This window comes from Haemaphysalis longicornis, unplaced genomic scaffold (genome assembly GCF_048455015.1).
Source record: "Haemaphysalis longicornis isolate Haplotype H1 unplaced genomic scaffold, Haemaphysalis longicornis Haplotype H1 scaffold_7, whole genome shotgun sequence".
Classification (NCBI taxonomy): Eukaryota; Metazoa; Arthropoda; class Arachnida; order Ixodida; family Ixodidae; genus Haemaphysalis; species Haemaphysalis longicornis.
Window position 1 is genome coordinate 162,206,049 of NW_027526422.1, and position 27,476 is coordinate 162,233,524.

Consider the following 27,476-nt stretch of genomic DNA (forward strand, 5'->3'; position numbering starts at 1 on the left):
TGCAGCCGTCGTTTCTGCTTATTCATTAACCGGCACTCATCTGGATCTCCTTGTTTCACATAACGTTGCCCAAAAGAAAACGTACAATGGTTATCACCAGCTACAGAAAAAAAATCTTCGTGGTGATCACTCTTTCTTAAGAAATTTTCTTACGCAATTAATAATTATATAACATTAGTATTTCCGCTGTTATGTGAGCTGCAAAGTCGCGTTCGCAGCGACCCCTCTATAAAAAGCATTGATCTGCCCTTATGAAATCTCCATGCCCTGCCCCGCGAATCTGGTGGAGTTTGTGGTGCAATCGACACTTCCCCGGATGTCCGTCTGGTCGGGAATGACATTAAAAAGCATAATAAAGAAGAAACTGACCACAATAAAAAATGAAACAATGCCGTTTGGGCCCCCCGAAACGGAAGCCTTGTTCACACACTGAGTGTGAACAAGGCTCCCGTTTCGGTTCCGAAACGTCGTTGCTTTATTTTCTCTAGTGGCCGGCGTCTTCTTTATTATGTATTTTGGAGTTGGTGGTGGTCGGTACGTATACGCTTCGCATTAGCCGGCCTGAGACATGTCATGGGTCCACGCAATTTTTGGAATGGCAGTAATTCATTTCTTGTGTGGTCAGCCAAAACAAGATAGTTTTAGGATCTGTGCCAACTTGTTAGTACATATACTCTTACATTAGGAAAAAAACGAACAAAAAATCTTGCGTTCAAAAAAATTTTAGATTCCTAGTAAGACCACTTCCCTGCGAATTGGAACAACTTCCTCTTTATAGCGTGAACAGTGTAAAACAACATACTGTTCATAACAATTCCGTAAGGCAAAATACCTGAAATAGTTTTTTTATGATTTGCCAAGCTTGAGATACAGGTAGCTGTAGTAGGAGCCTAGCCGGTTGACTTCAAGAACAGCCTCAAGGCAACAATCCCCAGCCGCGTACGATGCATGAGCTTATCTACACATGACGCATCAGTGACTGATGCGCATCAGCACTGGTAGGTCGGTGCTTCCAGCAAGAACATAAATAATAATAACGTGGCGTAAACGCGACATGACGCAGGTGATTGCGCCGTTTAGAAACCTTCCTTTTATTCTTCTCAGAAAGAATTTTAGTAATCCACTCGTATGCACCAATTTGCACTTTTTCAAAAAGTAGGTTTACACTGTATCAGCAAAACAAAACACTTGTCTTGTTACCCTTCTTGGCTATTTACTGTCCACTGCCGAGAAATGCTTAATTAGAATACAAGTACTAGCACTTTAGAGATGACGATGCAGAAATATAACTCTACCCTTACAAGAATTATGATCATGCTTACCTTGCTGGTAGCAAACGGAGCAGTTAAACCCAGCAACAAAAGTCCAACGAATGGGCCGGTGATTGCAGCGCTGGCAAAGAACAATATCTGGGGGAAGCATTCCAGGCAGCAAAACAGTGATTACTAACTTTCGCTCGATAACGACAACCAGGTCTCAATTAGAACGCTATGCGCTTAAACGGAATGAACACCAAAAAAGAGCGAAGCACGCCGCGGATTTGAACGAAGGTTTTTAACCACTGCGATGCACCCTGTACTTTCAAGAGCGTACGTTTCTAATATATTTTCAAATATTTCCCGCTCTCAGTTTCTCAGCAGAAGGATAATGCCCTATCACGCTGTGTCTAACCTGCAAACCCTTTGCGGACTGTTGCCTGCTGCAAAACTACACACTTCAAACGATGCCCCCGTCACTTACCGACGCAAAACAGTACAAAATAAAATTATCATTGTTACAAATCAAATTCTAGATTCGCTTTCTTGTTTTTACCTGCAAAGGCGCTCTGTTACACAGTCATGTATGGGAAGTTTTTTACAATTAACATAATGTTGTGCTTTTTTTTTATAAAAGCCACAACGTCTCACAAAAGTAATTACCTGAAATTTCATTCAAAACACCACCTACTCAAGCAGCAGCACCCGATGCCCAATAATTGCAAACGCAATAAGAAGCCATCGGCTTCGAAGTAATTAGCCACCCATTGGTACATCAATGTGAAAGATTGATGCGGCGCCAAGTAAATGCGGACCGGAAGTAGGTCACACAGAAAGCCCACTGGAGGCTACGTTTTAGCCAATTATAACCGCGGCAAATGCCCAATCATCTCTGTGGCGTTTTGCATATGTCAGTCGGGGGCACAAAAAGTACTTACCATACAGGCTCACTGTACCACAAAACAAGGCCCATTTAAACTAGTCTGTAGAGTATTAAACGAGCATTAGGCATCAGCCATGTATTTGTCCTAACGAAAGAGTTCCCGGCGGACTACTTGCGCTGTTCCTGTCCGCTCTTTGTTTTTCTCCATGTTTTGGACGACAAATTGTGTGGCTGTGTCTGCTGTGTCAGTTTTATAGCATTGAAACCATCGTTTTTCTCCGGGCGTGTTTGTGAAGTCTGTTTGGTGTCAGTGACGTGTGTCTAAGTATACGTGCGTGGTGGAGTGACGCCGTCTTCCTACTTTGGCCGACCACTAAATGCATAAGAGCTTGCGCTCGTTGCACCGTAAATTTGCGCTGTCGTTTGTAACGGTTGGGGCGCTTGAATGCTACGTCGGGTCACTCTTTCTTGCGAAAAATTGGGCCGTCGCATAGTACCCTAGCTATTCCCTTCCCCGCCTTTCTGCCAAAACAAGCTGCCGTACTCGCACTGCAAGTTCAGTCGGAGCCAGCATGCATTAAACGGACACAGTGGGTGTAAATGAAGCTCTCGTTTGGTTATTTTTGTGACCTCCACGTTTCGCCATGCTTTTCTTTCCGACGCTTTGTACTTGTGATGACCTTTGTACAACGGTGACCTTTAGGCAAGCATTCGCAAAAGTTAGGCAATCCTGGGTTACATGTTGGGACCAACATTGGGACCACGTCAGTTGTGCTCAGTTTCCGTATTTTCTATATAAGAACCGATTACATATCTATCTATCTCTTGTTAGGCCTTTCACAGCAAATGGGGGTACTTATTTGTGTGCCCAGGGGTTGTCGAATTATTCAAATTTTAGTGACGCTACCCGGGTACCCCGAACCCCCTCCGTGCTCCTAGCTCAGTATGAGCTCGGAGGTTGGGAGATAGCGCTGAACCGATTGAGAGCTTTTCATCGTCGTAAGTTGGTGTTCAATGCAGCGGTAGGCTTTCTTGATCTTTTCGAACAATCTTAACCTTGCCTAGCTAATAATTTCCTTTAATATTTCAAACTTGACCCCACCGGCTGGGCCGATTAGACCTGTGGATACTGCAGATTGTTTATATCGCGTTCTGGTGAGCGCTGTTATTATTCGGCCTTTCCTTGTTTCTAGGTGTCTGTATGATGTATCGGAAGCGTTTTGTAACCTATTTCAATTGTTTAAAGGTCCCACTTGGCTGATTACATATTCTGTGATTTGAACCAGCGGATACCCCGTTTATGGCTACGACGATAGCGGTTTTTTACATTCGGCTTTTTGCTCTAAATTTACCAAACAATTCACCTAGCCAGCTGATCTAACTCTCGGAACACGAGCGCGATAATGCAAGTATGGCTTTTATGTGCCCCCTTGTCGCGGAAGTTAGCCAGATATGTTTTGCTTGTCTGTGCCACAGCGAGCGGGGCTCCCCCGCGTCGAAAAATAAAACGTTTGGTGCTAAGAGGCTCAAAATTGGTACAAATGCGCTCTAGAACGTTTTGAAAGAGGAGTGCGAAAAGATGCTGTGTACGATACTAGTTTAATATACCCATTGAATATAGGCGTGGCAATCAAAGGGCTCCTCAACTAACTCCACGCTTGCAAAGATGCTTTTTGAAAAAAAAGAAACATGGAAGGTCGTACCCTCCTAACCGCAAGTAGAGTGCACTGTCTTTATTGTTTCTCTTCCCGCGTTGTGAAAAAACAAAATTTGCGATGTTAAAACGTGGAAGGCGCGACATTTCTCGCCATTGCAATGCACTGTTTGTGTGACGACATTAGGATCAAAATTAACCGTTGGTGTGCTGTTTGGCACTTGGATTTTTAATCCCGAGAGTTTCTTTATCTTCAATTCTGCTAATAGTATAGTGTGAAAAAAAAAGCTTTTCTGAGAAATCGTGGTCTGTATTTTAGAACAAACCAAGTGTTGGTGTCGCAAAGCATGATATTCAAAAATTAATTGCACTCCGTTAAATTTTAGAGCGAGTGTTAACACGCCCGAAGTTTAAGTTCAATATTTTCCCCAGTGAGTATTAAAGCAGCCATGAAGACGAAATACAAGTTGGGTTTATTAGAAAGATTGCTTAGTCACGATAACAATGATACCGATATCATCGCAATCTTCCAACAAATAATGGATATGTTAAAGAAAACGTGTGAGGCAGTCGCGACCTCCTAGCCAATTTCCCGCAACACGCGGCCGCTTAACTGACCTGCCGCGACGACACATGTCTGGATGTCTGTAATGGGGCCTCTTGTTTCATTTGACCGCATCACTTGAATGATAACGTGCATTTAGCGCACTGAAAATTATGTTTTGTTGTTGGCCCGTATGACGTCATTCTTGCTCATAACACGTCAATGTGGCGTTAAAATTGAAAGTTTTTAAATACGTCGTACTTTTTTTTCGTTAAAAAGACACCTTTTGTGGCTGTAATGGAGCTGACTGAGATACTGAATCCTAGTTCTCTCAAAATAAACAAAGTTGTATTTTCTCTTCATGGCTCCTTTAAGGAGGGTGCTAGGTACTATATTTAGTCATCAGCTTGCGTTTAACACTGTAGTGAACGCTTTTTCTTACGTATTATCGATGCAACAACACAAAGGTGTTTAATGTGAAGAAGTGGAGAATTAAGCAAAGGGTCATCTCTTCGTTAGAAATTCCTGCAATAATGCTGTTCCACTACACATCTTCGTCAATGCCGATGGGCGCATTGCTGAGGCAGTTTTGTTTATATTTAATTAATGCCTCCATTAGTGCTTTATGAGCCCTTTTCCCTTTTTGTCTACTATTGTGATTGAGTTTTGTTCTGTTTAAAGTTCCAATTCTTTCTCTCTCATGTTAAAGTTTTCATTGAAGGGAAATATTTTCAATTCTTAACAGTTTCAGCCATATTTTTTGTAATAAACGTATGCCGTGCTTAATAAAAATGTAAGCAAAGGCAGGTTGCGTGTCATGATGCTATTTTTAGAGTAGTCACCCACTTTCTTCCCACAGTTTGTGCTATTCGTTTATTTGCCGCAGATCGGTTATTCAATTCCTGAAAATACATCGACACTCCAAACAATTGTCACACAAATTCAGTTTATTCACCGAGGTCTGAATATTTTCAAATATTTTGAACTACAATGCATTGCGGGGGCTAATTGAAATAAAATTTTATTACCTGATGAAGCGAACTCAACCGTCGTAATCAATTTTTCTGATGCTTTACTCATTGACTTGAGGTACAAAATGTTTTCTATGTTACTATAGACATCCCTACGTGCAGAAACTAGAAAAACTCATTCACTTTCAATTAATAAATATTTTTTGAGGAACTTGTGTACAATATAATTATGGTCGGCGCTTTTTCTATGAGTTTTCTTGAGGCCTAATTTATGCTTTAGAGATGCCATTCCATAGAAAGTTGTGAAATACATATGCATTCAATAGCTTTCTGTATAATGGCATGTACGGAGTAGAAATCGGACCTCGAGGCATCTCATAGAATAGCCATTGGCCTTGAGGACTGGCCTGAAAGCCAGTAATGTGCATAGAAATGCATGTTGCCCACGCAAAGGCAATATTATGTCAACATGTTTTGCCAAGCATTGTCCAATACTGGCCTTTCAGAGCTTGGCCAACTGCCGGCTTTTCACCTTTCCCAAAGACAAGCAAATAATGGCAGCTGAAATATTGTAGAACTCGGACACATTGGCCTCTGGGGATTTGCCATGCTTGGGCTTGGCACTTTCTTCTGCTTGGGTATTTCTTTTTTCCGTAGTGGTCGCTTACATGCCAAACCAAGGCAAGAAATTACGCCTCGAGGCCAGACATCTGAAGAAGGCTCGAAGTCAGACACTTGAGATGTCATACGGTCTTCGTGTACACTAATGCTAAATTGACTTTTTGCCTTCTGTCGTTATAGCACTTTTTACTGGCGCTCACAGCTAGTGATCATTCAGACACAATGCACTTCTTTCGGGTGTGTCACAGCATGGATAAAGTAGTCTTGAGAATTTCTATGTGCATAATTATTTTTTCGCGATAAAGAGGGCACGCGAGAGCGCAGTTTTGTAGTTTTGTATGCAGGAAAATATTATTTGTATTGCTGGTGTGCCACAACATAGACAAACTAGTCTTGAGAATTTCTGTGTGTATTAATTAGTTGTTCCCAATAAAGATGGCACACAAGAGCGCAGTTTACAGTTTTGTCTGCAAGAAATTATTATTTGTATTAGATGTACAGCAATAATAACATCCCTTGAAAGAACAGCTTGCACCGAAGACAGGCTTCTTGACGAGTGTCATCTACTACTCTTCAAGAACAGCAGAAACAGCACGGAAACAATTACGAAGCCAAACTTTCACGCAAGCACACACGTACAAGACAGCAGAAAAAATAATGCGAAGCAACACTCTTGAAACGCTTTCATATGTAACTAAAAATGCCCTCTAACAAAGTGTAATATACTTTTTGGAGTGGCCTCAAGTGTACTGCGGGCCTAATAAGTATATCATAAAAAACATGCTCGCGGGTGACCGCCTTTAACTTCTTTTTGGTGTCTGTTATCGTTCTTCGTAAGATCACCAAGGACAAGCCTTGTTTTTAATAAGGGCGTTAAATTAGATGTAAATACTTTAGGGTGGAGGTGGCGAAACAGAGTTATTGCGAACGAGGTAGGTGTTAGTGTGTTGGAACCTATTTATTCTAATCATAGATATCATTATCATGACCATTGCGGATTACTTGTTTCCGAGCGGCCACACTCGTACCGCGGTTACAGCTTCAAAACGTTGCTACTAGCAAAGGGAAGTTCAAAAGCATTGGCTGATGAGTAGAACTATATCTCCTGCCAAATATCCGTGTCATCTCAAACGATTTTAGGTTATTTTTTCCCGTTCGTTTGGATGTTTTTTTAGGAATTAGAAGTGATGGCCCGTTTCGGTTCCTAAGACTGCAAGATTGCGGTACTTTGTATTCCATAAGTAGAAGACTGAGCAATGTTTAGGTACAAATAAAAAAAAAGGGTGGGGAAACACAAACACGACATATTTATTTTCCTGTTCTGTACTCGGCTTTCTAAGGCGTTTTTACGTATATTGCTGTTCTGAACAAAATAATTTTGCAGCCGTGGCCCTTCTGTAGCAAAACGTGTGTCTTTGCAGGGCGCCCGTACTAGCACATTTACTGGTACCATCATCCTAATCCTCATACAGGCTTGATTTAAAGTTCGCTTTACTGCGATTTCACTTATACTGTGGCGAAGGTGGCAGGCAATATTTATCAGCAATAAAAATTGACAGTTCCATCTCATAATTTGTGAATACAACAATTTCTTCCTTAAAATACCTAAAGAGTATTGTCAGAAACCACCCTGCACAAAACAAGTTGTATGGCAGGCGCGCGGAATGTATGGTGCTCTGGCACAAAGAAAACAAAGAAGCTGAACTACATCTGATGATATAAGTCTTGATCGACCGAGTCATAAACTTTGTTCCATAAAAAAGGTTTCTCCTAAACCAGCGGGTGAGTTTTCCAAACGATGGGGTATATTTGGTTTTGAGGATTCATATTATTTGCTGCTTCTTGTATTTTTTGCCCTGTTTTTTGCGAAGGTAATATTGTTGCGATCGTGGGTAAACAAAACATTCTGTGACTTACCGACAAAACTGATCCCAGATAGGGTACTGCCAAGCTGAGGCCAGTCATTACAACTCCAGCTGCAAATGCTGTTTAATAGAAAAAAGTTACTAAGACACGGCACTTGCTTAGCCTTGAAAGCAATGAGCATATATTCTTACCTATCGCCTTTATTGTGCAAGAGCATCTTTCGCTAGGTACTTTGAAGTAGGGAGTCACAATATCCATGTAAACTACGGCTGCCTGGGAGTTCACCGTCGATGACACTGAACTGCCAGTATACAACAACAAATCAATGTGGCTGCATTATTCAACAACAAGAAATATGAAAAATAATAAGGATGTGAAGGTTTTTGTTTTTGTGCGGAGCAACATTCACAACCGTAATTTCTAGATCTCCGTTCCTATATTCACGTCGTCTTTAAAACAAGCAACACCCTGTTTAGCTGCTGAAGTTAATAAACATGCAAGTCAATTTCTCTCGCCTGGAACGTGACTTGCTGAATGCACATTGCGTAGCTGTCATACCATCCGCAATCATGCTGAAAAGTGGCCTTATTCTTGCGTGAGCAACAAAGCGGCATGAGGCGAAATGTTCACGGCAAGGCACACCGTTTTGTAGTAAAGCGGGCCTTGCGAGTGATGAAGTTGTAAATTTTCCCGCGTACCGTAACTCAGTGGAATGAACTAACTTATAACCAAGTCATGGAGCCGTCCTAATTGTTATTTGAAGCATATTTTACCTGATTATTCATATCTTGCTATTATATTTGTTTTTGTTTTTTGTTTTGTTGCGCATAGTCTAGAGTGACAACACTGTAAAAATTATTTCTGTAACCACTCTGGTAAAATCCCTGTAATAGGAATTGCAGTATCAAAAAATAAATAAATAAAATAAAGCATCTTCAGTTTCTTTATCTTCATCTTCAGTCTGAACTCCTCATAAAATAAACCTTCAGAAAAGTGTTTTTTTTTCTTCTAGAAGCTAGTTTGTAAACCTTTGGTACTTTGTATGTTGTTTTATGGACATGGACCAGTTCTGCCTGAATAAACAGCCTGAAAACTGCGCCTGTTCTTGGGCAATGGCTAGCAGTGGCATTGTAATTTAGGCCCTTCCAACCCAATTTTGTTTATTCAATGTTTAAGAAGAAAAAATCGAAAGCAAGCTTAGTAGAATTCATTCAGAAATTTAGGGTATGAAGCAGTGTGGTTTTTAGGGGCGAAGCTCCTTAAGTCATGGGTCTGTCCATCCCTTGTGTCTCGTGGTACGTGACCGCCGCATGCTTTCGGAGATGTCGCAAAGTGGGCCGCGTTGCACGCGCAAGAACCGGCTGCAACCGGCAGCGCAAACTCGGCACCGGGAGCGCGAGCTTGTCTGTGTTCGCCAACGGAGGCGCGAGCGCACGTGCACTGTGAGGGGGAGATCACGCAAGAGATCACGCCACGAACGCAGGCAGTCGTTCTCGGAGATCGAACAAGACGCAAGGACCTTTGGTCGTTTCCTCTCGTCTTGTTCGGGCACAAGTTCGCCCTAAATAAAAGTTCTTTCTTTACCGTTGTGTCCCATCCTACGTGACAAATTGTGGTAGAGGTGCGGGGTAGTCCTCGATGGCGCGGGGTCTTTCACCAGGTCTCGGCCTGGGAGCATTGACTCCGAAAATAAAAGTTGATTTGTACAATGTACGCACACAGTCTTACGTCTTTCTTAATGATGTAATGGGCGAACTTTCACGGGAGAGTTACGGTTACCGATGATCTCCCCCTCTCGAGCTTCGCCCCACTTATCATCATTCATTCCGTGGATATGGCGTGATTTTTTTTCTGTTTATGCATTTCTTGAATCACTGCGCAAGAAATGGCCTAAGAATTAGGATGGCACCTGGTTGTTTATTCTAATAATTTTTGTCTGATTTCTATTAATGCTGTATTAAATATAACCCTAAAATCTCAAATATTAGCCCCAGATTATACGTGACGGAGAACAAAGTAAGACGGCGATAGGTAAAAAACTTCTTTTTTACAGGATTTTGTGCGGGCATAGTTATAACTTTTTTCTCATATACGTGATATCCCAGCTATCATGCACAAAGATTTAAAAAAAAGAGCAATAGCGTTATTACAAGAATACCTAGTGTCTTTTATTTCCAGTTCAATGGAGTGTGGCAATACATTTTTTCTAAATTTTATTTATTATATAGTGTAAATAATTTTCTAACTCAACATTTACTGTGCTAATCATTGAAGTGCCAATGAGGCACTTGTAGGCATCTACGTCTACGAGAGGCATCTAACAAGATGTAGCCATCCCGTGGGCCTGTAGATGTGGGCATCTAGATGTAGGATGTAGGAGGAGGAGATGGAGAAAGAAAAACTTTATTGTGATCCTAGTGATGTGGGAGTGGCTCATCAGAGCAGGAGACCATAGGACGACCTTTCTGTCTCAGCCCTGGACACCAGGAGTTGCTGCGCGTCCAAGCCGGCGCTGGTCGTCACGTTTTCCCACAGCTCAGAGAATGGAAGGGAAATGGGTAAAGGTGGGAGGGCTGGGTTGTGTGCCCATCCCAAGATTATCTATATGAGGGTACATGTGTTAGGGCAGAATGCACACGTGGCAGGGTATTGGGTGGGGTGTATCCGATGTAGCCAAGTTGCGTGAGGAAAGGTGTTTGTTTGAAGCCTCCGGAGTATTACTTGTGTTTTACTACGCTGCGGGTGAGGAAGGAGCAAATGTTGTCTTGATGTGTGGTAATGTTGGGTGATGTCTTGAAATGTGAGCAGGGGAACGAGACTAGGTGTTTTCTCAGATGCCTGGGAGGAGAGTTCGCAGGCTTGTCTACGGGCAAAATTATTGCTTCTTAGCGAGGAGTGCCGCGTGGTCCACACAATTTTGATCTTCTTGCTGGGGTGTGTTGAGCCAGGAAGTTCCACGCAGTTGAGGCCACGTAACCTGATAAAAAGCTGCGACTGACGGCTTGACAGTCCGTAATTAGAATTGTTGCGGGTGTTTGAGTGATGGCGAAGGCCACAGCAAATTCTTCCGCGGCCCAGACAGATGTGGTCTTGATTGAGGCGCAGGTGATGATCTTGTCTTTAGTGGTTGCAATGGCTAAGTGATGGGACGGATTGGAGTAAGGGCTGGCATCTGTGTACAAAACATTCGGATTGGTTCCGTAGATTTGTTCTTGGGCTTGGCTACAGGCGTGTCGATGAACGGAGTGCAAAGTGGGATGCATATTGTTGGGAAGAGCGCCGACACGAATGGATAGACGCCAATTATGGGGAAGAGGTTTTGTGTCCGTGGTCTAAGTAATTGACATTTTGAGGTCCTGTAAAAGTGCCAGTCCTGTTGGTGTTTCAGTTAGGCGGAGGCGTTGACTAGAAAGATGCCCTTCGATGAGTTCCATGACCGTGTTGTGAATGCTTAATTGTAGCAGTTTAGTTGTCGCGGTGGACCTAGGAAGATTGAGAGCTCTTTTTATACCTTTTCGGATGAGGCGATCAATGGCTTCGTGTCACTTTTGCTGAGAGTTAGGTAGGGGGCGATGTAGATGACCTGAGATATAAGGAAGGCACTGATAAGGCGGAGAAGGTCTTCCTCCTTCATGCCGCGATGTCGATTGGAGATTCGGCGAATCATGTGGGTAACTTGAGTAAATACTGGGGTGAGCTTGAACAATGTCTGATCGTTTCGTGTATTGGCCTGCATTGTATCACCACGTATGTTGAGTGAAGCTCTTGGATGTATCTGCTGATCATGGAGGGCAATTTGAACTGATTCTTTATTGAATGCGCGGGTGCTTTTCCGTACAATGATGAGGTCAGACTTTTGAGGGGAACGCCGAAGGCCAATTGATGAGGCATATTTTTTGCAGTGTCAGTGGATTTTGGAAGGGTATCTAAAATTTCACCTAAAGAACCCGTGTCAGTCCAAATGGTAATATCATCCGCATACAGTGCGTGATGAACACGGGGAATGGCTTTAAGCTGACGAGGGAGGTCTAGGAGAGCAATATTACAAAGCAAAGGTGAAAGAACAGAACCTTCAGGAGTGCCTTGATCTCCAAGGGTGATTGGATCCGATTTTACATCAGTAGGCATGTAGTCATGTAGGGATGTAGATGTAGGATGTAGGAACCTACGAGAGGCATCTAACTGCGGTATATTCTGCGACGAACTAACTGCCTACTCTTGTGTTCGGATTGATAAAAAAACCGAAATATAAAAAATACCACATGACGGAAGTCTAGTCCAAATCATAAACCAGCCCCCTCAAAAAAACTAACCTAAAGCAACTGCTTTGTCTGGCACACGTCCGAAGAGACAGTGCACCTGCTTGATAAAGGAATACATGAAAGAAGCAGCAGCAGCAAGTTCATCGGGACTGTGGCAGATAAACCACATAGTATATCTCGATTTCTTCTTTCTTTTTATTTCATTCTGTCTAACTCACAAGCAGCCTGGTCAAAGGCACTGTTTTATGATGCGGAGGGGAGGGCGGTGACGTGGTATGTTTCATTGTTGGCGGGTTTTCTTTACCAGTGAGGCACAATGAGCTCGCGATTAGTTCGTTGCTGGTAATACCGCACCAAGATGCATCTCATGCGTACATTTATTGCCTTATCGACGCTTGAATGCGTACGATAGTAATTCTCGAGTTAGATATTTATTTAACATTAATATTAAATATTATTAAAAAAATAGTGGCCGCAAGTTCACAACACTGGAAGCATTATGCACTAGGTTTTCTTCGAGTATTGGAATTGATCTTTTTTCAAATCTTGGTATTGGGATAGCCGGCACACCCTGTATAGACACGTAGCAAACATTCCATTAGAGTTTTACGGTACTATCCAGGAGCTTTGTATTGTTAACATTCCCGTAAAAATCAATAGCTTCATTTACCACGTGAAAAACTAGGAATTTAAATAAAACGATACAACGTCACAAAATTTATAACAAGGAGGACGCAAGCATACTAAACATTGAAGTTCTACATTTATCAAAATACACTTCAGAAAATCAGAAAACACTCAAAAATTCGGGGAATCAAAAATCATTTACAAACAGCACCTACCCATTTACTCAGCCGGTTCAGCTACTACGGACTATACTCTAGAATACTAAAAGGAATCTCTCCCTTGAAAACAAACGCTGTTTCTGAAACAATTGCCGGCCATTTCACTCAGCGAAGGTGCATGACCAGCAAAACATGATGAACAAAATATTTATATGAAAGGTAGAAGCAAATTCTACGTCTCTTGACCCATGACGACAGTTTTCTCAAGGAAGAGACGTACATACACGCGTACACTTCTATTTTACTCAAAAAATTTTTAAAATGGTACCTATTGGTAACTGATTCGGTAATACTCTTGTCATGAGAATTATAAGCATCTAGTAAAGATCCCGTTTGAACTGGCGGGGACTTTGCTGGCGGTCGCACGCTCATAGCCCAAGCGCCTGCATGGTTTTTTTCAACGACCTTCTCCATGAAACCTTCGTAACTCAAAAAGACGTAGATGCTCGGGACCTTTCTTTCTCGGAGATAAATGCCTAAGAAACCCTAGCCCTATAAATAGCGCCTAAAACAATAAAACTTGGTAAGAGCCTTTTATATCTCACTAAAATACAGCCTGGTGGCTCAGCCTTCTTTAAGTTGAGAGGAAATTTTAATTTGATAATGATCCCTTTTTTTGACTGTTATTTTTAATGTATAAGCGAACTCCCGTACTATCATGAGCAATATGAAAGGGAACACAAGAACGCGTGGAAAACAGCCTCGAAACAGACTCGGAACGCTACGCAGATGGCGCTGTGAAAAACAAAGGGGTAAAAGAGGGCGCTCTTCCACTAACTATTGGCACTCCCACCACGCTGTCATTTCCACAATGCAGCAGCTTACGACATTTCGCCGATAATATGGTATCGTCCGGCAGCCGATATGACGCACGGCGGGAATGGGAGCAGTTGTTAGAACAGCGTCCCCCTTTCCACTTTATTTCCGATGGCGGCCGCAGCGTATCACTCATAGCTGGGGCTGAGGCTGTTTTCTACGCGTTCCTGGGTTCCTTTTCATATTTCTCATAAAAGTACATCAATTGCTAAACAAAGGAAACTGAATTACAAGAAGTAAAGCGAAAAGCAGTACGAAAAAAAACGTTTCTGTCCTGTCAACTGTCGTTTGCTTCAAGAACAAGAGTGCTAAAAACCACGTCTGAATGCTTGCTGTTTGAATGCTTATGGTTTGAATGCCTGCTGCTTTTTAAATGTCTGCAACAAAGCAAATGACCATGGCCGGTTCCCGTTCTCTTTTCTAACCAGGACCCTTTTACTCGAGTGGTACGTGAAGCAAAAATCGTTTGCGGCTGTTTATTTTTTGACCCGGTGCCTGAGTTCACAGTTTTGCGGCGCCTCAATTTCGACATTGAAATTTGGGACATTGGAGATTTTAGATCTTTGGCTTTTATGATCAGGTATCAAGTGGTAATTACTTAATAAACAGTGGAATAGTCTCTTGCACCTTAGTCGATCCCAAAAAGCCCTGTACACTGCGTCGAGGTCATTTAGATTCATGCGTTGTAAACCACCGCTTTTGCATGGACAATAAGCTAAAGCTTTCCTCTTCTGTTAGCGCAATGCCATGTATCGCAAAATTCGAAGTTATACTTACCTCAATGTCATGCGCTCTTCTTTACAAATCATTTAAATCACATGCTGCCGGGCTTCCCATCATTAATCACTTGATTACAAAGCCATAGAACTTTCTTATCCGCATGGCATCCCGGTTTAGCAAATCGTCCAACATTTTCAGCATAGTCTCAATTGATGCCTTGACATTATTGGCGAGAACAGCATGCCAATAATTTTATCAATCCTCGCAGTTCCCTCTCAAAGCGGTCGTTAGAGAGTGGTATGATATGCTTCCTACGATACCTTATCGATGCGCTCACAATGCCAGCGAGGAAGATTCCAGAAAAACCCGGAAGATTACCGAAGTCATTCTGTACGTAGTACGGTAGAATCTGTTAGTGGTTTAAAAAAAGAAAAAAAAAAAACATCAATCTCTTTTTCATGGCTTTACTGTACACCAGTTTTTCATAGGTTTGCTGTGGCCGCTTTGTTATAGCATCTTGAATTTTACGCTCGTGCTTTACCTGACGCGCTCAGAGACATTGTACTGAACTGTGCGGCGATCGCACAGAGGGATTCTGGTTTCTCGCGAAGCGTAAGGCATTATTTGTGTACCGTGAACATTAAATAATATTTCCTAATTGATTGACCACTTCACTCAGTCACACTTTTATAACACAACGTTTCATTAGGGCACTACTACTGTCATTTGCTGTGTGTGTTACGAAAATCGGAGACCAAATAAAAAGACCCACTCGAGGCACTGAAATAAAGCCCCAAATCAAGCGCTTTTTATGTGTGATGGGCACAGAGTCATAACGAATATCTTCTAAATTGGGCGGAGGCAAAGCCCAAGCCATTTTTTAGGTGAAAGGCCGTTAAAAAATTAAAAGAGACCCCGACAAGGACATGTGAACAAACAGCCCATACATGTCCACCGATTGATCCGCCGATGCACGGATCGAAACATGCAAACTTACCGTACGTGTTCTTAAGACATCGCGCAGATTTCGTATACACGTACATGCCCAGCTTCGTTACCTTTACGTATTAAGCGTTAGTGTGAGTTTTCTTCATTTCCTTGTGTAGGCGGCCGAGGAGGTAGTGTGGCCGAGCTCACGTTTATTTAGGATGGAGCGGCTGTGCCATCGCAAGGACGGGGTGCGTAGAAGAGAGTGCTGTTGAAAAACTTCAATAGAAGGTACAGGCCGCTGTGCAGCTTCAGATTAGGGCGGGTGCCTCCTTTAACGGGCTCTCTCGTCCGTATGCTGACTAAATCGCCGTCTATGAAACTGGCACATACTACAGTAGGAGGCGGCATCTCGAAGCTTCCCAGTGGTGAGCCGCGCTTGAACTTCAGTGAAGTGGGATTCCCATCTTGTGAGCGAATGTCTTGTGAACGAATGTCGTATGCCTTCGTCGCAGTTGGACAGTTGAGCTCTTTTTATAACGTCAACCGAACTCATTCCTGCAGCAGAAAATCGGTCGGGATCACGCGGCCAGTTTGTGAGGCGTCTGTTTACAGTGCGTGGGCACGTGATGTCACTTCCGCTTATGTTTGTTCACAGGTTTGTACCGCAATCCTAGCTCCGGTCCTCCCATCGTAACCAGGGTGTGAAGATATTCTATGACAAGGAGTCTATTTGACTACCGAAATTATTGAGCTGTCGTTGGCTGCTGGAGGCTGCACCACCAGGTGCGGGGAAGAGACCTGGTCTATGCAAGTAGCGGAGTGGTCTGGAAGATTGTTATTTAGCGTACCGTGCACTGAAGGCGCTCAACATTCAGAGCTGAAGGAGACAGAGCAGTCGACACCTGGGTCTGTTTGCGCAGAAGACGCGATGCTTTGTGGTGTTGTGAAAAAAAATTCGTTGAGCATCTGAGGTGAAAAGTAAGCTGATCTACGCTGGAGCTCTGGAGCTCGTAGCAGGAGTTCGTATCTCCAGTTTAGGCGAGGCTGGACCTGCCGGAAAAGTTGCATCTAGAGGTGCCTTTTGAAGGTGTGGTTCAGACGAGCATGACGTCGGCGCTCTCATGACAGAGACAGAGGCGTCACCAGAGCCGTTGCTGTAATATTAGAAGATACTGTCTCAGGCTCCGTAGGGCTCCAAAACAGCTTTGTTCAAGTCGCCGTACATTTGTGGCCAGGTGGTAGAAGCGGTAGCTGTGCGAGAGGCCCGTCAGGTGGCCGCGTCACTGCAAAGTGGAAGCGCAGTGGTTGGCTCTCTGCGTTGTTAACGAAGAACTGCCTCTCGATCTGAGTAAACCAGATTTCGCTGAGAGCTGTACAGAATTCTGGAACACCATACCGTTCAGGAAGCTCTCAATGTCCGCTGAGAATCACAGCCCAGTCAGCTTGAGAGGGTTCGGTACAGGTGCCTTGGGCGGCAGCGGAAGAGGAGGACTCGTCATGGTAAAGGCAGAAGGTTCTGTTGCCTTTGTCGTCTGCCGGGTTTTCATGACATAGTTCTTGAGGGAAACGTCTTTTATGTCGTCATACGCACTGGAGCCCGAGACCGGCCGCAGTATCTGAAAAATATGGTTACCAGGAAGCTTTTACAGGGTAACATGGTACCTCATATCCTGGAACTGGATGCCATTGACCTATAAATGGCTCTCTAGGATGACGAACTACGGAGCCTGGTGCCCAATTGAGCCAAACGCGATCAGCCCGGATAGATCTTGGTGGGCGGGTGATGTTCGTCGCTTGCCGTTGTTCGCGTTGTGGCTGGAAAAGCTGCGGGGCGCCCCATGGCAAACCAATTATCCTGGTCACCAATATGAGGAGGCCGAAGAGATAGTACGGCCGAGTCCACGCCTATTTAGGATGTATCGGCTGTTCCATGGCAAGGAGTAGCGCGTAGAACAAGGTGCCGTTCCAGATGGGTGTCCAGTGAGTTTTGTCCACGACCAGGTTGGCACTGCTGACGAGGATGGAATCGATGAAGATGATGGGGTCGCTACACGTGTAATCCCCTGTTCGTGTCGGAGCAATAAAGGAAAGTGTAGGGTCAAATATTAGGACATATCAAAAGCCGCGAAGTCGGGGTGACAATGAGGTGGGTTTATTTTCAAGAATACGATAAATGAATTAGCTGAAGTGAGAGCCCCCACTTACATTATGGACACGGGTGATGGTGATGTCATCGGTACAGCGAAGATGATCATCTGTAAAATTTCTACAGCTAGCACTTTATGGCCGCAAGATAACGACCGTAAGCTCACCCATTACATCCACCAGCTAAACTGGTGTTGAAGCAACGGAAAATAAGGGAAGAATCGGCGCGTAAGGTCAGCTTGTGTTCGTGAGCAAGCAAGCGTCAGTATGTGGAATGTGTGAACACTGCCGCTTTACAGTTTGTTTTGAGGCAGGTCTTCATTTGTGTGAAATCTGTGACGGTATATTTTATTGGAAATGCAGAGAACATGGCAAAATTATGAAAACTAGAAATGAGTAGGTGGAATCTGCCTTAGGGATGGTGACAGCTGTCATGCCAATGGAAGTGCTAGTAAAAATCCACTCTGAAGCCCTTGCTTTTTTTGATAAAACAGATTCTTTTCGACAATTCACCTTGCCAATTGTGGGTATTACTAATTCATACCCCATTTGTACTTTTTCGTAGGTAGGATGCAGCAAGCATGTAAATTATGTTGTCTGCCTCAACAGACCAAGAAACCTATATACATTATTTCATTCTTCGTGCGGCCGACAAGTTTATCCTGACGAATTGCTGAATACACTTTGCTCTTCCTCCGAATTCACGACGCAATAAAAAAACCCTATTCTCCGAAGGTGCTCTTGAGTACAAACACAAAGTCGCTGTGCGCGCTCCACTACTTTCTTTTCCCGTTGCAACCGCCAATGTTCTCCAATCGCGCGTCAAAGTGAACACAAGCACAACAAAAGATGTTAAGCTTTTTTACTGCTTTGTCCCCGCCGGAAATCCTGAGACGATGGCATCGTAAATACCACGCCTAGATATTTGGGTTCGTCGTGCCCGGAGAAACAAAAACCTGGAATAACTGTTTGTTTAAACTAAATGTCCTCGCATCATGTGCAAGAGTTTTTATTATCTTTCCCCTCATGGCGACGCGCTTCCAAACGATTGAAGCTGCAAAGTGGCGTGACTTTTTGTGAACAAGCTGCTTATTGCAATATGTACGTACAGTAAGTTTGTTGAGCCTCGCCGATGCGCATTGCAGCAGACTTGTGGTCCTGTTTATCAACAGATAGGACGGGTGAGGCCGATGTTTTAGACAGGGAAGCCGACATTTCATAACGTTTGAAGGGTGTGCAGTGTGCGATATTGCCCTACTTAATATTAAATGCATTGCCTGTCACTCGATTCAGTCACCCCACCAAGAGATATGAACATTTGGAACGAGAAGTTTATTTATGCAAAACCTTACGAAGCCACAACATCTGGTTGAATACTTCATTCTTTTTTGAACATTGTTCGCAAAAAAAAAAACATTACGCTTATTTCAGAAAAAACATCACTCCACAACTGGTATTCGCAGTGTTCTTTTGATTGAAAAAAGATGTGTGCCTAATTTTTCCACCTAGTAATAACAACTATACCTACAGAACAATGCTTGCAAAAAAATACAAACAGGCCTCGCGCCCAAGCCTAGACTTCTTGGCAGCATTTGCAAGTCTTACAGGAGCAAAAGGAATGTATCTTCGAACGAGAAGCAAGTGAGCAGGTTGGTGCATGTTAAAAACGTGGAAAAGAGCGAATTAACGGGACGCAGAATATGTGCGTCTTCTACTCTTCGTCCTGTGAATTCGCGCTGTTTTCCACGTTTTTAGCAAAATTCAAGGAAGCTCACACTAACTCGTAAGACATGAACCTAGCGAAGCTGTACACAACCTTCAAGACTATCACTGCGGCTTAGGCCTACGATTGCAACGGATTTGCCTATTCTTCGTTGCAGCGACTACCTTTTCGTATTCATTGTTTCTATACGTGTTAGCTTCCTTTACTTTGTGGAAGTGATAATCATTGGAGATCGCCTAGCACGTGGTTATGCAATGAAGTGTCTTTCTCGATCTGAGCAAGTGTTGCCGCAATTACGGGGAACGCTGCAGTTATTTTGTTATTCTAATTGTTTTTCCAATTGCGGGGTGGTCGCCGCAATCTTGGCAAATCGCCCTGTGTGGATATGCTTGGCTTGACAACCGTGCGGAGGGGACGCTGGGTGGTTGTCACGAGGCACCAACTCACACTTGCTAGCAGGGTGTCGAACCGGAACCGAACCGAACCGAAAACCGGAACCGAACCGGTATTTGTTCCGGAACTGAACCCGAACCCGAACCGTTATATTGTTATCGCGATGAACCCGAACCGGAACTGAACCGGAAAAAAAAATAACGGTTACCGGCTCATGTCAAAACGGTTCGGCGACGCGCTGTTGGCAATGAATGTGCTATCAATGCCATTTGTTTTTTAAGTGCCGTCAACTGACACACACCACGCTTACATATTTTTCTTCTCCACTCAGTCTTAGGAATATAAACGCTGCATCCAAGAATCTTGACAAACGCTGTATCCATGAATCTTGACATAGGAACCAGTATTGCGCTGGTCGCGGCTTGCACGGAAGAAAGAGAATTGGAAGGCTGTGCAAAAAAAAAATCGCGTCACGGGATTTCATTTTCCTACAATCTCGTAAATCCTAAATGCTGCTGTGTGCTCATTTCACAACACGTTTCTAGAACGCGCGAGTTGTTGAAGCTTGCTTCCATCGGAATGAGAAAAGAAAAGGCTGTGGAGTTTGATAATATTTGAGCGAGAGAAAGAAATTTTATTTACAGTTGAAATGAGCATTCATGATTTATATTTGCTCTTCGCTGCCCCAACCACCGGTCAGAGTATATCGAGGTATGAAGTGTCAAGATTTACATGCCGTATTTTTTCGTACGGAAACTCGATAAATGCGGGGAAAAAAAAACAGGGATACAAACCCTAGTCGCTCGCGGAGAAGCGCAGCTGCACGCACTTTCTAATTTGACAAAGGATCTGCCGAGCTTCTGTTGCTTCCATCGCCTGCCCAGCGTAGTCATGGGACTCAAGCGGGCGCGTGCGCTCAAACCAAAGATCAGCAGACACTGGAGTTAGAAGCCCGTGAGAGACAGCCCTGTCATCAGCCAGTCGTTGTTTGCCGCTTGCATTGGCTACAGGCTTTTATAAACGTTATGCACTACTAGTTTCGACTACTTTTCATTTGTTTTCATCGGTGTCCTTATTATACATGAATAAACACGCCAGAGCGAATCGAATTCTACGTACGTTTGCCGTGACCCGTACACCTTTGGGTGTGTACCCTCCTCTTTTTTTTTCTCTCACAAACACGCCATTTGTCTGTACTTATTTCGCGCTGGTTTTCCGACTCCCCGCGCCCGACACCACTCGTCCCCGGGAATGCGGCGCCTTGCAGCCCCGCCGCACTGGAGCAGAGGCAGAGAGAGGGTTGCCTACGGGCAGAAATGATGATGATGATTCCTATTGGTTTCCCCTTTGAAGGGGGTGATGACATGTCATCTTACCAAAAAGGACTAATATAACCATGTTTTACACTCTTGGTTTAATACTAGCGCTGCTTATGGCAGGCCCTAAAGCTCATTAGGCCCGAAATACTTTCTTTTCCCTGTTACAGGTGGTAACTGTCCTAGGCAATATTCCCCTCTCTGCTTTTCGTTCACCGGCATTTTAATCTTCTTTTCGTCCCCTCGACAGCCTTGAAGTTAATTTCCTCTCTGATACCCTTAAATCCTAGGGCTTCTGAAAGCCCAATATTCCCTTCATGTAGATTTGGATGGACACCCTCACATTCTAACACTATGTGCCGCATAGTTTCGGTTTCTTTTCCGCAGACCACACATACCCCATCATTTTGTGAATACTTGCCCACAAAACTCTTAGTTCGCAGGCAACCTGCTCTAGCCTCAAAAAGCAAAGAACTGCCCTGGGAATTATCGTAGAAATTTTCCTTTCTGATGTTCAATTTCTCAGCCCAGTACATCTCTAACGACGTTTTACCTTCCATTTTTTCTCTCCATTTATTCGTTTCAATCTGCCTTGCCTCTTTTTTGGTTACCTTGGCTGTTTTGGATTATCCACTGTTCTTTCCGTGTTTCATCGTTAGCCTTCTAGTATTTCTTAACCACTGCGTGTCTACGCTTTTCAAGTATAGTTACCTGCCCACCTTCGTTGATCCAATGCCCTCAACCTCATCTCAAAGCATGTTTTACTCTGAGCTTCTCTAACTTCAAACGACGCCCAGCCCATATCTCCCTGAACTGCTTCGTTAGTTGTTTTTCCATGCGCGCCTAAGGCCAAACGTCCTACCGTTCTCTGGTTTACTTCAAGGCCTGATAGAACGTCTGAATTTAAGCAGAGTACAGCATTCGCAAACGTGAGGCCCGGAACCATTACTCCTTTCCACATTCCTCTTACTACTTCATATTTGTTATACCCCCACAGAGCTCTATGCTTCATTATAGCTGCGTTTCGCTTTCCCTTAACCTTAAGTTTCTCCTCGTGAGTACTTAAGTAGTTATCCCCTTCGTTTATCCACACTCCCAAATATTTATATTCCTTCACTCTAGGTAATTCGCCTTGCTGGATAGACACTACGTCGGTGGTAGCGTCATTGAAAACCATTATTCCTGATTTTTCTGCACTGAAATTTAAACCGAGTTCAGTGGCTTCCTGGCAGCAAATATTTATTAGCCGCTGCATATCGGTTTGGTTATCAGCTAAAAGAACAATGTCGTCTGCGTATAACATTCCCGGAATATGCTGTTGCACCACTTCGCCTTGCAGCATATGGGTTAGGCTAAACCCTACTTGACTTTCTTCCAGTTTCTTTTCTAACCCTGCCATGTAAAGCATGAACAGTATTGGGCTCAAAGGGCATCCCTGTTTCAGTCCCCGATGGATGTTGACCTGCTGGGCGCATTTCTGTCCATCCCAAGTAAGGTGCACTCTATTGTCTTTATAGATTGCTATAAGGAACTGTACTAACTCGTCATCTAACCCCTTGAGTTTCAGCATTCTCCACAGCCGTTCTCTGTTTACGTTGTCATATGCCCCTTTAATGTCCAAGAACGTAATCCATAGTGGTCTATTCTGTGCTTTCGCAATTTCAATGCATTGCGTTATCACGAACAGATTGTCATCCAGTCGCCTGTCTTGTCTAAATCCATTCTGCAGTTCCCCAAGTATTTCATTTTCTTCCATCCATGCTTGAATTTCTGATTTTATCACCTGCATTACGAATCTATACACCACTGACGTTACTGTGAGTGGTCTGTATGAATCAAAACTGGCTTTGTCTCCTCTGCCTTTATATATTAAATTCATCCTACTTTCTAACCAGTCCTCTGGTATTTGTTTGGTTTCTATCACCTTATCTATTGCCCTCATAAACGATTCCTTACTTTTAGGTCCAAGTAGGTTTATCAGTTGCATTGGTATTCCGTCCGGGCCCACTGCTGTCTGGGGGGAAACCTTTTGCTCTGCTTTTTTCCAATCAAGGTTGCTCAAACTTATTTCCCTTTCCGCAGTCTTTTGTGGCGCTGATGTTATCGGTGCAGGTTTCCCTAACACTATTGTCCTAAACTTCTCACTAATCACTCGATGAATATGCGCCAACGCGTGCTCTCCTTCTAAATGTTCCCCCTCCTCATCAATCAGGAATTTTTGATGGTTATCGTTTTTTGAGCTTAGTGATTTTACATGGTTCCAAAACTTCTTGGATGCGCTTTTGTCCTTCTTCCGTATTTCTGCCATCCATTGTTCGCTTTTCTGCTTGATCTTTGCTTGCACCATTTTCTGCACTTCTAGTTTTTTCCCACGGTAGACATCCTACTTTTCCTTCACTACCTCCGGTTCTATACCAGTTCTTTTTGCTTCTCTATGTTCTCTCGACGCCTTCCTTCGCTGGTCAATAGCCTCTTTTATTTCCTTATTCCACCAGCTTCTTGGCTTTCTCTTCCCTTTCCATCGGTTTCGTTCCTTTGCTTCATTCATCTTACCCTTTATGAACGCAATCATTTCGTCGTAGTCCCAATTTATTTGGGTATTTATTGATTTCATCTTCCAATCTATCAGCGATTATCTTTAACTGCTCATTATTGAAATTATTTCCTCCTATTGTACCTATTTCTGCCTTTGTCCGGGTTGCTCCTCCAAAGCGCAAGCTAAACCGCTTGTGGTCGCTTCCTAAGCTGTCTGTTTCATTTTCATCTATCCTCATTTCCCGCAGCCTTCCGTATACTGTCTCGGATACTTAACTGTAGTCTATGCTGGACTGTCTGTTACCGCTTTCCCACGTTATTTGTCCGTCACACTTGCTTTCCGTGTTTACTATTACAAGCCGGTTTTCCTGGCATAGATCTATCACTAGAGAACCGTTGTGGTCTGTGTATCCATCCAAACCTTCTATATGGGCATTCATATCTCCAACAATGATTATTTCGCCCGAATCTTTAAAATCGTTTATATCTCTTCTCAAACAGTTTACCATTTCCCCATTTTCCTCCCTAGCACTACTTCCGGTCCACAGATACACCACTCCTAACCATGTATTTTTCCCCTCTGTGGTGCGTCTAACCCACAGATGCTCTTTACAACTTTCATGCACTCTCTGCCAGTCGGTCCCTTGTTTAATGAGCATGCCAACACCTCCCCCTTTCGTCATTCCTGTGGTCCTGTTGCAACCTTCCCAGACATAATTGTCTATGATAGGTGGGGCTTCTAGGTCCCGGAGGTGAGTCTCGGCTAAAGCGTACACATCTATTCCTTCCCGTTCAAGTTGCTTTTGAATTTCCACCCACTTATCTGGCTTTCTGCCTCCCTGCATAGTTATGTAGCTGATTAAATATTTATTGCATTTGTTTTTCCCTTTCCACTTACGGGGTCTGTTTTTGTCTTTTTCAGGATTGTTTGCTCCATTGTTTCCACTGAAATGGCTTCTGTCAAAGATCTCAGTTACGTCCGTAGGTTCTCCGTTTAGCTCTAGGCCTGGCTGCCTCCCAGCGTTGAGTGTGCAAGTGTCTCTTGCTTCCCCTTCGTCTCCTAGTTTGCCTTCCTTAGCTGCGCGGGGCCCCCTAAAAAAGCTACCGCTCTCCCACCTAAGCGCCACCCCACCTTGTTTCCTAGCCTGGGGCTGAAGTGAATCCCGTCCCACTGAAAAGCTTGCCTATGTCCGATGCTGCCCACTACCCTGTTCACGTCTATCACTTCAAGCCCAAGTTCCCTGCCGCACCTCACGATCTCGCTGTTAGCAGCGAGTACTACCCGTTCGGTGTGCACGCCCTGCTTCATCACCTCCGGCACGGTGCAGACTGCAATGCGCACATTTGGGGCCGTCGCCCGCAGGTCCTTTACCCCCTTCGCTATCTCCTGGCCAAGTTTTCCCTCCTCTCCCTTTAGAACATCGTTAAGCCCCGCGGCAATCACCTTAAGGTTTCTAGCTTTACTAGACAAGGCCAGCTTCCCCTTCGCTGCAGTCATCACCGTCTGCATCGTTTGACCTGGGAAACACCCCACTTTCACACGCTTATCCCCCATTACCCTGTCCACTATGGCAGCGCTGCTCCTCTTCATGTTAGAGTCACCCGCAATGATTACCACGCTATCATCTGCCACGTGCCGCTCTTTACTGGTACCCGGGTTATCGACTGGTTTTGCTGTCCTATTTCGCAGCACGTGGGAGTAGCTGCTGCCTATTGTTGCTTCCATCCCCGGTGTCATCTCGGCGCATGCCTCCGCTGCGCTGCATCGGCCGAGGTGGTCGTCATTTGTTGGCGAAATGACGCTCCTTTCTAGCTTCCTCTCAGCTGCTTCTACCTTTCCCTCAACGGCCCTCCGTTCATCGCGTTCGTTACTTAGCGCTGCCTCCAGTTCTGCAACCCGCTTAGCTAACCCCGAGTTATCCGCTTCTACGCGTTCTAGCCGCGACACCACTACGCATAACCGACACGTACCTGCCCCTTCGTCTGCCTCGCCGCCATCCCGCTGAAACTCATCTGCGTCTACGTGCCGCGGACAGCTACCACACTGTTCCAGCTTTCTACGCGTCATCTCGGCTGAAACCCCGACACAACGAGAAAGAAACCGTGCTGTTAAATACTCAGCTTCGGCTGTCCTCCGCTGTCTCTGCCGTTTCGCTGTCCTTCACTGTAGAAACACGCTGTTGTCGGAGCACCAGAAAAGCACGTCCGAACAGGTCGACTGCGCACTGCGCACCCAGGCGCTTGTAGCGCTTTATGGACCTGCTTCCGTGCGCCGACTCCGGTAGAGCCAGGCTGACAACGAGTGTGCGGCCCCAACCCGAGGTAAGTCAAGGTGTTTCATTTTGGTTTCTTGAACGGCGTTTTCTTCTTGAACTCCGCATTCACGCGTGCAAATGCTAAAATATGGTAGTTATTGCCTTTGTGAAATCGTTTCAAGTTATGCAACGGCTTTGTTTTGCAGTCTAGAGAAAGGCTGCGAATTGAATGCCTTCGTTTTTTTAAGGATTCTGTGTTCGTGTCCATTTATAGGGTAGATTCATTTCGATATTTGAAGGTATGTGACCATTGAGAAAGCAGCGTATAGTGGATAAATACCATCATCCGAAGCGCAGGGGCTGCCAGCCCTGTTTCGTTGTCTATAATTGTGACATAATGGACCGCGATGTAAGTCCAAGTTGTTCAAGGGAACCGAAACTTCGATGAGCGTTCGATGGCTTACAACAGCTACCAATGAACTACTAGCGATTCAAGAGGCACAAAGGTTTATCATGATAATTTGGCTTCAGAGTGGTTGCTGCCATGCAGTATAGTCAGTTTAATTTTCCTTAGTCTTTCACGCCGTTGAGAAGAGAAAAAAGATCGCGGCCGTTCACTACATTTCTCGTCCAGTATAATTTTCGCTGATCTCAAAGAAAAATGTAAATTCTCCCGTGTTTACGTTTTGGTACCGTTGAAAATTTGGGATGTTTTGGGACCGCGGCACAGCTCTATGAGGTCGGTTATTACCCCATATAGGAGTTTATCCAAAATAGTTTTCGGAAAGCATTTGTAGCTATTGAGAGCCAGTACATGTTTCAACTATAGAGCTTGCCAATAGGATCATAAATTTACCAGAATAATTTTCATATTACAGCACACAGCGGCATGGGAAGAAGAAGACAAAACACAGCCAGGAAGTACTTCTCGTACGATGATGTAACTGAGATGTCAAAATGCGGTGTTGGAAGTTGTTCTGCGCAAATTAAGGCCAACCATGCTGCTAATCTCCAACGACACCTGCAGAGGTATCATTACGAGATCTACAGGAAGGTCGTTGCGGACTCCTCCAATGCCCCTACAGGTGCAGAAGCAAGCTCAGCAAAACGACCACGTTCATCTGGGCAACAGAAGCTAACTGCTATGCTACCAGCTGGCACTGCTAGAGTGTCGATAAGTGATCACATAATTGTTAGCGCTTGTGTAGAGCTGTGCACTGTGAATGGCAGGCCGTTTGCGCTGATGGAAGACTCCGGTTTCCGAAAAATTATTGATCCCCTGCTCGATGGTCTTAGCACAAAGACTGTAACACACGCCGAAAAAATTCCGACAAGAGTAGCTCTTTTGGCCGATGAAATGCGCGAAGAAATCCGGCAGCAAGTGAAGGGAAGACTGATATCACTTAAAGTTGATTGGGTCACCCGTATGGGCAGATCAATGCTTGGTGTCAACCTGCAGTTCGTTTCCGATAAAAAAATTGTCCTCCGGACGCTCGCGATCAAAGAAAAAAAGGAGGAGCACACAGATAGCTATTTGCAAAGTATTTTGCTTGAGGTACTGGCGGCGTACAATGTCGAGCTATGCCAAGTGTGCAGCATCACTACAGACAACGGCACCAACCTAGTGAAGTCAGTCAAGTCACTCATGGAAGATCAGCAGCAGCAGTCGGGAAGTGATGACGAAGGGGAGGTCACTGGGGATCAGAACGCTGAGCTGCAGTTGACAAGTGATGACCCGTTC

General features: G+C 44.3%; 1 protein-coding gene across 1 annotated transcript in view; it reads right to left on the reverse strand.

Moving 5' to 3' along the window:
* Positions 1 to 249: 249 nt before the first annotated feature.
* LOC144146635 (sodium-coupled monocarboxylate transporter 1-like) overlaps positions 250 to 27,476 on the reverse strand; it is a 59,961-nt gene continuing 32,734 nt past the window's right edge. The window contains exons 8-12 of the mRNA XM_077678573.1: positions 14,759 to 14,847; positions 7,987 to 8,096; positions 7,847 to 7,914; positions 1,323 to 1,409; positions 250 to 324 (exon numbers count right to left, since the gene is read on the reverse strand). Coding sequence (XP_077534699.1) covers positions 250 to 324; positions 1,323 to 1,409; positions 7,847 to 7,914; positions 7,987 to 8,096; positions 14,759 to 14,847 — 429 coding nt within the window. The remainder of the gene's footprint in view (positions 325 to 1,322; positions 1,410 to 7,846; positions 7,915 to 7,986; positions 8,097 to 14,758; positions 14,848 to 27,476) is intronic.